Source organism: Pongo abelii, chromosome 4 (genome assembly GCF_028885655.2).
Source record: "Pongo abelii isolate AG06213 chromosome 4, NHGRI_mPonAbe1-v2.0_pri, whole genome shotgun sequence".
NCBI lineage: Eukaryota > Metazoa > Chordata > Mammalia > Primates > Hominidae > Pongo > Pongo abelii.
Genome location: NC_071989.2, coordinates 36,010,244 through 36,024,689, shown reverse-complemented (window position 1 = coordinate 36,024,689; position 14,446 = coordinate 36,010,244). Strand labels below are relative to the sequence as shown.

General features: G+C 39.9%; 1 protein-coding gene across 1 annotated transcript in view; it reads right to left on the bottom strand.

The window, feature by feature from the left end:
• The window catches only part of SPEF2 (sperm flagellar 2), a 203,793-nt gene that overhangs the window by 15,817 nt on the left and 173,530 nt on the right, over positions 1-14,446 (bottom strand). The window contains exons 31-33 of the mRNA XM_054555468.1: positions 7,289-7,395; positions 6,393-6,575; positions 3,952-4,044 (exon numbers count right to left, since the gene is read on the bottom strand). Of these exons, the coding sequence (XP_054411443.1) occupies positions 3,952-4,044; positions 6,393-6,575; positions 7,289-7,395 (383 nt within the window). The remainder of the gene's footprint in view (positions 1-3,951; positions 4,045-6,392; positions 6,576-7,288; positions 7,396-14,446) is intronic.

Below are 14,446 nucleotides of genomic sequence, written 5' to 3'. Positions count from 1 at the left end.
AAATATTGTGCTAATTAATGCTACTAACATATTTAGGAAATAATGTACTAATTAAGGGTAGTGGGGGGCTGCACATTAAATAGGAAAAGAGAGCCACAAGCACAAGGACCCATCTATCTGTCCTCAGCATTCTCCGGAGAAACTAGGCCCTGATCCTAAATATGAGGCTTCTGGTCCATCGGTCTCCGTGGGGAGTGAAAGGAGGGAAAGAAAATGATGCCTAAAGCCACTGGGATTCCAGCCATTAAGTCTTTAAACTGGTTCACCTGCTCTGGACTTCATACTCAAGCTACTGACCCTGGTTGACTTCACATCCAGGCAGAGAGTATACTAAACACCAAATATCAAATCAGCAATTTTCCCACTCTGAATGCCTGAGCTGACATTGACACAGTGTCTTGTGCATTTGGCAGCATGAGGAGTTAGTGCCTGGGAGTCAAATATCCTCTGGGGCCCTCCAAAGCAGAGGCCCAAGCCCTGGAACATACAGGCCACACCTACGCACATAGCAGCCCTGTCTGGGGAGACTGCTACCTTCTAGCTTTTCTCAAATGTATATCTATGACCTGGAGAACCTTTTCAAAACGTGAATTCTGTTTAAGTATATGGTGCTGGACCTTCTAAGGTTCTGCATGTCTAGCAAGGTTCCAAGTACTTCTAATGTTGCTGGTTCTGGCCCATAGTTTGAGAAGCAAGTTCCTAGAGTCAGAGGGTATTTCCACCATGTTATTTGTTACCAAAAACCCTTACAACTATGAACAGGTTTAACTAGGCATAGATGAAGATAACAGATGGAAAAATAATTTCTGATATTTGGAAAATCCAACAAAAATTTAAATAATGTCTCAAAGAAATGAGAGAGGCCAGGCGTGGTGGTTCATGTCTGTAATCCCAGCACTTTGGGTGGCCAAGACGGGCAGATCACTTGAAGCCAGGAGCTGGAGACCACTCTGGCCAACATGGCAAAACCCCATCTCTACTAAAAGTACAAAAATTAGCCGGGTCTGGTGGCAGGCGCCTGTAATCCCAGCTGCTTGAGAGGCTGAGGCAGGAGAATTGCTTGAACCTGGGAGGCGGAGGTTGCAGTGAGCTGAGATCGTGCCACTGCACTCCAGCCTGAAAAAAAAGAAGATAAAAGAATAAATAAAATAAGTAAACTATGTAGTGATTATGAAAACACATTAAAAAGAGCAGGTCAAGGAAAGGGGAATTGAGAGTGAAGAGTGGAGAGGGGGCTAGACAGCAAGATTGAGATGAAGTTTGACCAATGACGTGGAGGAGGACAGGGAGTTAGCTGGGGAAGACATCCAGGGGAAGAGCATGACAGACAAAGGGGCTGCTGAGGCTGAACTCCCAAGGTGGGGGCAGGCCTTGCATGTTTGATCAACAATGAGCTGGTCAGTGTGGCGGAGCAGAATTGGCAAAGGGAGCATGGCAGGAGGTGAAATGAAAGAGGCAACAGGATCAGAATACACAAGGCCTGGTTGGACACTTAAGGATTTGGGCCTCTCCTCTGAGTAAAACACAGAGCCACGGAAGTTTTGAATGGGGGATGCTGTGATTTGATCTGCAAGCTGGGTGAAGACAAAGCATAATCAGGGAGACCTATCATGAGGCCGTTGCAGTCATCTAGGTGAAGCTGATTGTGGCTTGTTCCAGGTGATAGCAATAGGGCTGGGAAGAAGTGGTCTCATTTGGGATTCATGCGTTTTGAAGATAGAACTCTCAGGATTTCCTAAGGTATTGGATGTGGAGTTTGAGAGAAGAGACGAACTGGGGATGACTCCTGGGTTTTTGACCTGAGCAACTGGAAGGATAGGGTTGCCATTGACTGAAATGGCAAGAGGTTACGGAGGACCTGGAGGTGCAGATCTGTGCAAGTTTCCACAGCAAGTCCTGGCAGCACTGGGAGCAGAGCCAGGGCTTCTGGCCTCCAGGATTTCTAATGTATCCATTTCTCTCCGATTTCGTATTTCTTATTCTAATTACAGCCAAATAAGTAAACAAACATCTTTTATTGTTTGACGTTTTATCTTTGCCCACCTTTCTGTAGCAGGTTAACCATTAACCACTGTTTAACCATGTATAGTTAACCTGTTTTGCTTGTTGACTGACACTTACTTAGGACTTATTATGTGCCAATCGCTGTTCCAAGAGTACCACACACATGAACTCCCTCTGCACAACAGCCCCACCAGAGAGGGATAAGAAAGCAAGGCGCAGAGAGGTTGGATAATGCCATGGATACCTCACAGCTTGTAAACAGTGAAATCTGTGCTTTTATCCCAGTGTAAGAACATTGAGATTTATGTAACTTCTGAGCATTGAGTCTCAGAGACACCCACGGGGAGGATGGAAAACACCACTCCTTTCACGTTTTCTGTCATATGGACATCACACACACACACACACACACAGACACACACACACACCCCCCCCGTCAGCCATCTTTGTTCCATAACAACACGTTTTGCTCAGTCTCCACAGTCCTGCCTCTGCTGCTGACTTTGTTCCTTTCCTCCCTGTAATCTTCCAGCAGCAGGTGGGAGCCACCTGCTCCAAAAGTACTAAAAGGTCCTTTTCTGTTTTGCTGCCAAGTGAGCAGCTCAAAGATTCTGCCTTTGATTGACATTTTTAAAAACTTCTGGCTGAAAATGAAAGTACTTTTCACTTGGCATAATATTCAAACTGCCAGTTGCTTCCAACTAATGAAGAACCTGTTTATGTTGATGGCAGATTTGTTCATAAAAGCATATACAGACCATTCCAAAACGCTCCAGGATAATTGGTTTTCAGTCCCCCAGCTTCACATTAAAAACAACAACACACAAAATACTGCCTCTGCAACTGCCAACCTTATATCTTGGACTTTTGGGTAACTTTCTGACCCTTTCTCTTACCTGCTCTCCTGCTAGCATCTGGCAGAGGTGCTCAAAAAATATGCATCCAATTGAAGGAAATTGCTCCATTTAAGGCTGCAACTGGAATCTTGCTCAATTTTGTACTGCAATTTGGAACTAATGGCTGGCTAGAAATTGAACAGTCTATACATTATACAGAGTTCACTGTGATGTCTAAATCTACCATTCAGCTTTTTTCATGTCTTACTGAGGTCAGAGTAGCATTGAGATTTTTTTTTTTTGAGACGGAGTCTCGCTCTTTCGCCCAGGCCTGACTGCAGTGGCGCTATCTCGGCTCACTGCAAGCTGTGCCTCCTGGGTTCACGCCATTCTCCTGCCTCAGCCTCCCGAGTAGCTGGGACTACAGGCGTCCGCCACCACGCCCGGCTAATTTTTTTGTATTTTTAGTAGAGACGGGGTTTCACCGTGTTAACCAGGATTGTCTCGATCTCCTGACCTCGTGATCCACCCGCCTCGGCCTCCCAAAGTGCTGGGATTACAGGCGTGAGCCACCGTGCCCGGCCGCATTGAAATTTTTAAGGTCTGGCTTTTTATTGTGGCCTCAGAAATAGAGGCTCATAAGATGCTATTATTGAGGATAATAATAATATTGAAAGCAGCAAGCTCTGATGGGCTATGGGCAATGCTGTAGGCAAACCCTTGCTGTATTAGTCAAAATCAAAGAGAAATGGACATTGGTAAAATGACAAATTTTATCCTAAGCTTTTAGAATTGGAAGGAAGCTTAGAGACAAATGTGTTAAAACTTAGCTTATTTGACAGACGAGGAAGGTGAATTCTGAGAGGCCATGGAATTGTCCAGGATCACAGAGAGAGTTAACAGTAAGGCTCTGAGATTCCGGCCCCTGCCTCCTCCCCAGAGCTTCTCTACACTGCCTCCTTAGTGAGCTAACTAAGGTCTGCACTTTGGAGAGACAGCAGAGGAACTGAGGGGCAGGGGTGCAGTCCACAGCCAAGTTACACAAGTGGAAGAAAACACAAAGAAAATGATTAGTGCTATAATGCCACGTTTTAAAGATCTCAGTCATTACCTCTATAAGATGCTCTTGCCTATTAAATGGCAGGGGTTCAAGAGGATTTTCTGGAATTTTTATATCTTCATCTCCTGTAAACCACAGACCAGCCTACATAAAAAATAAAAATGAAAATTATTAAAGTATGTATTTTGCTGAGATGTTCCTCTAAAAGCCACAGAGACTGAGCCAATCTTGTCTCTAGAGCAGTTGTCTCCCAAGTAGGATGCAGAAACCACAAGGGTGTAGGAGAAAATACTAGAACTTCCATTTACATTTCTTTTTATCTCATTCTTATGTAATTTTTATTTCTACATCTTTGATAATGTTCATAATGTATTAGTGCTGTAGTATATGTATATACTTTATAAATAAGTATGCATAGATTAGGAGTGCTGGCTATTTTTAACGATTGGATCGTGTGATGACCCTTGGAGGCTGTTACCCTGTATTAATCTTGCATTAGTCATATTTTGGAGGAGTCTGTGCCCCCATTAAAAATAGCTCATACTCCTTATGTCCTGTTCATGTCCTATCTGTTTGTGGAGACTTGCGTGGTGCTGGTATACATTGCTAGTTTTAGAAAACTCTTTGTTAAGTAACTGAATGACTGACTCAAGATCTCAGTGACCTCTTGTTCATGACGTCCCTCTGTCTCAGTCTATAACTGACACCAATTAGAACTTCATTTCCGCAATGCAAGCATACTATTTTACTGTCCTAATGGGGCGTTTTCGACAAATCTTATAAAATTTTGACCTAAAGTTATTTTGATTTTTCCACTGAAACAACATTGTGGGGGGAGGGGCAATGAGCTGGCAAGTGCTGACAATCTGTGAAAGGCATGCAGGCTGGTCAAGTGGGCCTTTCCAAGTGGGGGTTTCAGAGGAGGGGGACCTGAGGGCGGAAGGGGAGAGGGCAGAGCTCAGAAAACAACTGTTCCTAAAACACAAGTAGTGTTCAAAGAAGTATTGCTGAGTTTCTCTTAAACACAGCATCCAACTTTCTCTAAGAAACTCACACCTTTGGTAAAATAGTTTTCTGGTTTTAGCTCAGCACTTTGGTGAAAATTGCCAACACCCTTTGTTCTTCTCATGTTTGTGCAAAAGGACATTCAAATTGATATCCTATGTTAATTGCCACATACAATAAATAGCGAAGGTCAGTAATTTCATGAATGCACACTTTTAAAAATCTTAAGACAGCTATGGAAACAGAGTAAGTTTTGCTCTGCTGCTTTTGTTTTCAAACAAAACCGCCTTAACAAATTGTAAATCTACTTGGAAAATAAACGTAGCAGAGCTCAAATAACTGAACACCTGTCTTGATCAGCCCTCAAAGAGCCTTGTCATGGTTTGTGTTTTTCCTTCTGGCTCAACTCTATAAGCCTGGAAACCTCAGAGCTCTCTCAAAAAAAAGAGGTCATGCGTTAAGGAAGAAAAGCGAAGCAGGAAGGGGTATGATTGGTGAAATACATGTGAGATGCAGGCACCTGGAGAATATTACTCTGTTTCAAAGTTAGCTCCTTCTGAAAGTTTCCCTCTTTCATGTCTACCAGCAATGTGAAATGGTGAGCAATATAATGATTTTAATCAAGTAAGTAATTCAGGCCCCTCTCAGTTATGAAATTTTGTTTTTACCCTTGTCTTGCTCAAACTTCTCAAAAATCAGTTGACTTTTCTTGTCCTCACTTCCTAAAGACCCATTCATTTCCTCAACCCTCTGCCATCTAACTTCTGTACTTATTATTCCACCAAAATTTCTCTAGCACAGGTTACCAGTTATATGCCACCTGCCACGTCCAATGGCCAACTATTACATACCCTACTGGGTTATCCATCACTTCCCTTAAGTGATCTCATACATTCATAAATACAATAACCACTTACATGATATTGACTCATGATCCCTTCTGTATGGGCCATATTAGATTGGACATTTCTCTCTTCATTTCCCACAGATATTTCAAACTCAACTTCTCAAAAATAATCTCATCATTCATCACCCTCCCCCCAAAGAAAAAAAACCTGCTCCTTTCCCTGTGTGTGTGTGTGTGTGTGTGTGTGTGTGTGTTTTAATCACTGTTCTTTCTACTCCAGGAGCTTAGAGTATTGGACATTGGACCTATTAAAAGCTTTGCAGATGATTCTAATGTACAGCCAAAGATAAGAACCACTGGTTAGGAACTCAGGAGAAGAAAAATAAGGTTTATGTAACTGCTTTCAGAACCCTTTGTTCTCCTGGAAGTTCTGACTTTTTCAGATCTTTTCCCTGGGGATGGAAGCCAGGCTTCTGGCTGGGTCTTTGACACTGCCTGTGCTGCCTCTGGGTGCCTAGACGTGGGGAGCTGAGAAGCAATGCACTGGCCTGAGACCTGGCAATGTAATATCAGTGAGTAATTCACTTCTTAGGTCACAAGTGTTCTGCTGTTATCAATGCCATCAGGTGCTGGTAACAACCTGCATATACTGCTCGAAAGTGATGGTGCCCAACTGCTCCTTATCCACAGCCTTGAACTTCTGAAGGGTCTCAAGGAGCTCCTCCTCCAAGGGAATGGGCCAAGGCATTGAGGTTACTAACAGGAACTTCCGCCAGTCCACGAACTCAGAGTTGACTGTTAATAAAGATGTTAATTCCTGTAACTAGAAGAAAACAGGAAATATCTTTGGAATATCTACATTAATCTATCTTGATGCTCTACTTGCTGATATTTTCATAGTGAGAGTTTCCCATGAAAGAAGTGGGACTGTTCACTGGCACACAGAATCAGTTCTGACTTTTGTTTCCTTTATTCTACCAACCAATCCACACCAGACAGCACCTAGAAAGTGTTTCATTTTTTGCTTCCTTGACATTTGTGATTTTTGCTTACCATTATACCATCAATTACACACATCACTCCAGTTAACTTTGTACCTTTCCAACAGAGGAGAGACAAAAATTATAGCTGTGCCTGTGCAAGGGCTTTGTGGCCCATGGGGGAATGCTCTTTAAGCATTTTGTTTTCTGAACATTCTTAAGGAAAAGGTTATGATGCAAAGCAAGAACAACCAGAATTATCTACTATTACTAGTTAGGATCATTCCATTTGGTAGTTTTAGATAGAAACTCACTGGTTGAACATCACAGTCTCTATAATATTTCACTGACAGATCATCACTTATTCTTCAAATATTGAGCATGTGCATACTATATGTTTTAATCGGAAGTTCATTCATTTTTCATTCACTCACATTTCATTGATTGCCTACTAAATGTCAGACACTATGCAAGTACTCATTATTTTAGAACTATTGATGCATTGATCAAATAAGAATGCTTAAAGCTTTACAACTCAAACAACATAGAAGCTTACTTCAGGTTGGGTAAGGTGCATCCAACTACTAGGAAAGTTGTTTGTGCCAAGGTTCAGGGTCACCAAATCGATCAGAATGTCAGTAAATGCTTTATTTCCTATTATGCCTATAATACAATGAAAAATATTTTGTCACTTGGTTTAGGTGATGGTTTTTCTCTTCTTTTGCTAAAATAGAAGTAATGAGTATTTGAAAAATCTCTTTATTCATATTATATAAAATGGTAAGTTTTAAAGAAACAGAAGGCATTTTGGAAATATAAAAACAATAATTTCCTGATGCTGTCTCATTATTGTTTCTCAACTAAGTCAAAATGCCTTTTTTGGCTTAGTAATAATAAATCCAGATTGGGTAAAATTATAAAACTGTATACTTTTTAGTTTAGAGTCTTCTTTGACCTTTCACTCAGAATAGGCTGAATTTTTTAAAAATATATATGATTTTAAGGTTTCCTACATGCAGTAGGGCACAAGAGTAAAATATTTTGGCAGATATTAGATAAAAGTGTTCCAAATGCATGCAGATCACCACTACAATCAAGGTAATACATTTATCCACATCTTGCCCTTTGGATCAGACCATATTTGCTTTTGTAAATGTAGAGAAATTTGAATTGTTAAATTACTAGATTGAAAGTGCTAATTTAGTCACCTAATTGGCTCAGTATTCCGAAGTATTTCATGAAAGACGACTAACCTTTTAAAATCTTTGTTCTTATGAACTAACCTACTTAACTCAATTTAAAAGAGATGTCTACCTTGTTTTTCACTTCAAATTGCATGCACATGCATTAAGAAATAAATAAGAAAACAAAATAAATGAATCTGCTTTAAAAAAAAAAATGTCTGGCTAACCAACACAAAGAGGTACCTTCTAGAACAAGGAGAGACTCCTAAAGTGTATCCAGGGATCTTTCAGGTCCAGAGTACATAACTATTCTTTGTTTTAGGAATAAAAAGAATGAAACACAGACACACTATCCCAAGGTTTTCTTTTTACATCTAAGTTTTTAGCATTCCTAAAAGTCCACATGAACTTTATCATTTCCTCTAACCTCCAGGGAAATGCAATAATCCTTCTAAAATCTCAGTGCTTCGAATCAAATACACAATTTTGAGATTTGGAAGGTAATTTTCTGGGTAGCAAGAGTGAAACCTTTCTTCTTTGATATAATTGGCCATCCAGCAGGCTGTTCAGAAATACATTCTGTATCCTTTTTCATCAAACCTGAGTATCCAGTTTTATAGACATGAGAACATTTTCCCAGATAGCAGAATTTTCAGTGAACTGAGGTTTATAAGATTGTATGTGGGTTTTTAGCTAAGTCAGACATAAATCAGTCATGTTCTTCAAGCTACAGCCATAAATAAAATCTATTGAAACTGTGAATAGGCTCAAAGTATTTTAAAAATCTTATAAGCTGCAATATATTTCCGCAATCTCTAATGGATACGGTGCAAAACAAAGTGTTATAAGACAGTACTTACAGTTTACATAAGAATTGTTTACCTGAGGATTTAGCATGAAATGTGAAAACTGTTTTAATATTTGCCTTTGTTACTTAAATGGCCAAAGCATATAGTGATATGGTTGCAATAACATAATTACATAAACTTACAAATTTTGTTCACAGATGAAAAGAGAAGCTCTCTTTCAATTTGGCTGTAAGTTAATTACCTAATGCAACTATCACTTAGAATTATTGAGGAAAAATAATGAATTGTATGCCAGGCCTAAGGGAACTCAGACCGTAATCATAGTCTGGTCACCCTTAGGGATAACTCAAAAAAATGACATCAAAGTAACACCATTGTGTAGCAGCATACAGCTCCACCAAAAGAGTGTGAAAGAACACATGAATACATAAGTGAAGTTAGAAAGCTATAGAAGAAACAATCTTGGGCTTTTTACTCTGTATGTTTGGAAGAAGCCAAATGCCTTTTGTTTGATGTGAAGACAAGTTACTGTTTTACTTTTAAATTTCAGGCTCCTGGAAACCATTTATTTTATTTTATTTTTTTACTATGCAAAAGAGCTACATTGCTTAGCAACAACAATGTCAACATTTGCATATTGCTAACCACTTTCATAATGACTTTCTGAGTTTGATGAGCAATCTGAATTAGGTCTTGTGTCACCAGTTGAAGCGCGGTGTTCTTGTATTCCACAAATGGATAGCTTTCCTAGGGTCAAAATTATTAATGTCTGGAGAATTCAACTGAATAATTAGGACATCCGTCATACTTTCAGCCTTGATTTTTGCATACATATGTGACTTGGTCCATTTCCATTTCATCTGACTAAAGCCACGTTCTGCTTCAGCTGAACTTGCAGGAAGGGTCAACACTAGGTTGACTAGTGTCAGGATATTTGGATACTTGTGTAAGTAAATGGAATTCACAAAGTCCCAGGTCAAATTTGGATGTTCTGAAATCTAGGAGGGAGGAGAAGAAATGTAAAAGATTGAGACTCCCAAGTTTTACCCAAACATTTATAAATATCAGCCACTTTCCTCAGCTTGCTTTCTTGCTTACCTGGCATAAATCTCTAATTTCAACATGCTCCATTCACTATCCACTTCACTAAGTTTTACATTGGCAGCTTCTAATACTGGTTCATAATGTGCAGTCAGGATGGATACCTCTTTTTCTCCAAATTCTATAATCAATATACCAAAAATAGTCACATAGATAAAAGAAACTCACACAGACCATGGCAGAATAATAGGTTCAAAGTCAGTGCATATAGATTACCTTGATTTATCTTTGTGGGCCACAATTTAAAACTTCCAATCACGGTAGCCCTCACCACATTTTGGCTGGCATCTCTGAAACAGCCTTGAAGCCTCTTGATAAGATGTGTTAAAACAATGTTTCTCACAGCAGAAATGTTTTCTTTCCCTCTGAGGCAGTTAACATGAAAGTGTTTGGCTGAATCCACCATGCGTTCTTTTGGCCCTAGTCTGGGGAGAAAATAAATCACCCAAATAACAACTAACAAATTAAATGAAGAAACATCTGGCAGATAATTTCGCAAGTTCAACTGTCTAGTTTGACAGACCTTAGATCATCCCAACCTCTCACCTTGTTTGATACATTTGGAGCATTTCCAGCGTTGACTCTAAAGTGGCAAATATGTCAGCAATTGAGGAATTTCTATTCTTATTGACACAGGACAGAATGCTAAGGACATTAATGACATCCAACAAGAAGCGGGCAAATTTAACAATGTCAGCTTGGAGAAGGGACTCCAGAAGTTCTTTGGGTTTCTTTTGAATGGTGTCACTTTTGCCTCTGCCTGCCTGTAACACAGGTTGGGAACAACATGGTGGTTATCTTTCCCAAAATTATTATTCCAAGGAGCTCAAGGAAAGTATTTTCTGTGATTCTGAAAAAATAAAATAATACGGTATTTCAAAATTACTTACTGAGAGCAGTTGCCGAACAATTGCAGGATATCCCTTGAGAAAGTTCTGGAGGGCTGCCTGTAATCCATGAAGCCACTTCCTGTCTCCTATTTGAGAAGGCATCACAGGTTGAAGGTGAAGGCCTTTGAAAGCAGTTCTCAGAGCACTCTTATGAAGAGGAGAATTGTGATAAAAGTGATAAATGCTGTGAAGGAGGTCTTTGACATCATTGTACAGAGGAATGTTCTGGAACACCGCTTTGTAAGCTAGTTCAAGGTGATGTGCAAAGCAACATATAGTTTGTACACATGGTTGTATTTCTCTTAATAGCAGGGCCACCTCATTGTTCTCTCCCTCTATGCCATGGGTACCATCACTTCCAAAACCAACCAGCTTCTTTGCCCAGTCTTGGCTCGACAGTCTAAGTTGAAGATTTATCTCTAGAGTTTTCTCAGTGGCATTTTTTATTGCCAGAGGATCATTTCTTTCTACTGTCTGTACCCCAACAATTTGACAGTGCACCTTTCCTGCATGTGCAAACTGCACATAGACAAGTTCGGCTTCTTTGATTAAACTGTCTATGATTCCATCGCTGATGACAGAGAAAAATTTACTTTTTTCTAGTTTCTGTCTTAGATTTTTTCATTCTACTTCAGCAATAAAGTATGTAAACATTCTTGCTGATTTTTTAGTTCTGAATACTGGGCCAATATCAACACCTTTCATATCATCTAATTTGCACATCCAAATAAAATCTTTGAAGGGACGTCCAGTCTTGGCAATAGCATGGCATGATCTGAATAAGTTCTCTACTCTCCCGAGGGTTACTTTGCTCATGGTCCTCATCATTAGTTTGGTGGTGGCTCTGTTCGCTGGAGAGCTACTTGTTGCTTCCATTAATGAGGCCTTGGCATGAGCCTCGCTGAGATGATGTGCGTTGAGAAATTCAGTCCTAAAGTTGTCAGTACCATAAAAAAAAATTCACTTGACTTCCCCCTGACTTCACTCCATGCTTATGACACAAGGCACAGAACATAAGATTTAATAGCTCATCATATATAAGCCATGGATATTTTTTAAGCCAAATTTTCAAAAATTGATGGCTTCTTTTTGGAAGGTAATGGTCAAGCTTCTGTGGCCTTTTCTGCTTTTCGGTGACTCTATTCACACCATCCGAAGGATTCCTGCCTTTAAAATAACTCCACATTGTTATTTTAAGTAATCACAATTTCTACCCTCAGTTTTGCTTAATCTCTGACCCCCACATTTGCTCACTATTTTTGGAAAAATTTTATTGAGTGCTTATCAATTACCAGGCATTGTGTTAAGTGCTTTAACTAGTTTATATCATAGAATCCTCACAATCCATTACCCCTATTATATGGTTCAGAAAATGAACTGACTATTATTATCACCGTTTTATGGATAAGAAAGCTGGCGCACAGGGAGGTTTATTAAACTGTCCAATGTTGCAGTGCTTGTAAGTGGTGGAGCTGAGATTCACCAGTAGCCGGACACTCTACAGCCTGTTAGTACACTTCCCTCTTACACATCTTGTATGAAGAAAGGAGTGCTATGCTCTTCTTCACTTTAGAATCCATTTCTCCATGCATAAGAGTGACATGGCTTTTAGCTAAAATTTTCTTCCCTTGGTGAGAAAAAGGAATAATAGAGCATACATGGTAGTGTATCTGCAAGATCTGCCTTGGACATCCCCTTCCCTCCTGCCTAAGTCCTACCTTCTGTTGCAATGCTACAGCAAACTTGTTAATTTACCAGAAAAAAAAAAGGGTGTGAAGCTTTGAAATCCTTGCCAGGTGGTTTTGTAAAGGAGCTGTGCCTCATGCCTCATCTTTTTCTTTTCCCCAAAGGTCTAATTTTTGAGACATATTTGATTATTTGTCAGACAAGGGGACATATATTTATCTGAACAGAAGGATAAAAAACTAAAAACTACACAAAACAAAGTCCTCAAATACCAGCTTCTCCCTGAAGGCAGAGAGCCTAGACCACATATAGGTGTCCCTTCTACACATTCTTTGATGCTACTAATCATTAGATTATATTGTCCTGTTTTATCATATAATAAAAAATTGAATATGTGTTTATTAAAATATTTCATGACATATATTCTTTTATTTTTTGTCAATACTTTACGGTTCTAGGGTTTGACCCCTCTGACTAGAACTAAATCATGTGCTTCATAATGTCTGGCTGACTGCTAAGCACTTGGCATATGTTTAAGAAAATTAATCTCCTTTCCTAATTGGTTTTCATGATTTCATATCTCAACCTCTTTTAACTGAAGACCTTGACATTAGTTGATCTGCCTCTGCCTTTCATACCTTATTTGGGTCTAACTTCTCCTTTGCTTTTTTTGTTTTTTTTGAGACGGAGTCTCGCGCTGTCTCCCGGGACTGGAGTCCAATGGCACGATTTCGGCTCACTACAACTTCCGCCTCCTGGGTTCAAGCAATTCTCCTGTCTCAGCCTCTCGAGTAGTTGGGAATACAAGCACCTGCCACCATGCCTGGCTAATTTTTGTATTTTTATTAGAGACAGGGTTTCACCATATTGGTCAGGCTGGTCTCGAACTCCTGACCTCAGGTGAACCACCCACCTCGGCCTCCCAAAGTGCTGGGATTACAGGCGTGAACCACCATGCCCAGCCTCTCCTTTGCTTTTTAATCAGTCTTTTTGCAGCTCTGGTTAAAATAGACCCCTATTTTTGCAAATTCTAAATGTTACTGTATTTCATTTAAAATTAGTCTCCTTGTAGTTGACATCTACTGCCTTCATTTTCTTACTCAGGCATTGGGCTACTTGTCAGTCTTCCATATTAGGCCAGTTGCACTATGCCTGGGGGCTGCTCACATAACGCTGGTGAATAAAGGAATAAATAAATGAAAAAATAAAGTCTCTTTTTGTTAAAGTCTCTTTTTGTCTCTGTCTCAGAGACAGACGGTACACATTCAGAACTCTAGGCTATAGTGGTTAAGCTAGATCATTCAGCAGCATGGTTTTTACAGGAGTTCAAAGGCAGAAGTAGCTACTGCTGCCTATGTGAGTCAGCATGAGGGTTAGCCCAGAGGCTTTTGAAACTGAACTTTCCAGGAAGAGAAGCAGGGGAAGGGTATTCCAGGCAAAGGGGAAAATGGAGCAGCTGTGGAGATTTTGAGATTGCATGACATATCGAGGGAGCATGGTAGCTCATGGCTGTACTCTCAGCACTTTGGGAGGCCGAGGTGGGAGGATCACAAGCCTAGGAGTTCAAGACAGAATAGGCAACACAGTGAAACCTCATTTCTACAAAAGAAAAGAAAAGAGAAGAAAATTAAAAAAAACCAAATTAACCAGGCATGCTGGCAGGCACCTGTAGTCTCAGCTACTTGGAAGGCTGAGGTGGTGGGGGTTGTGTTGAGGCTGTAGTGAGCCATGATTGTGCCACTGCACTCTACCCTCAGCTACCCGAGTGAGACCCTGTCTTACAAAAATTATAAAAAATTAAATTTAAATTAAAAAGTAAAATTAAAATTAAAATTTAAATTTAAAAATTTTAATTTCCAATACTGATTTTGCTAGTTTTGAAACAGAATTTTAGTTCTATGGACAGATTTTCCAAAAGATATGACCTTGAATTCTGAGTATATACTTTCATTTGTCTAATGTAAGTTGTCTGGCTTCAGGAAAATACCTGTGTGTTTCATTCTGAAGACACATTTGAAACTCTACTCATAAACAGTTTTAACAG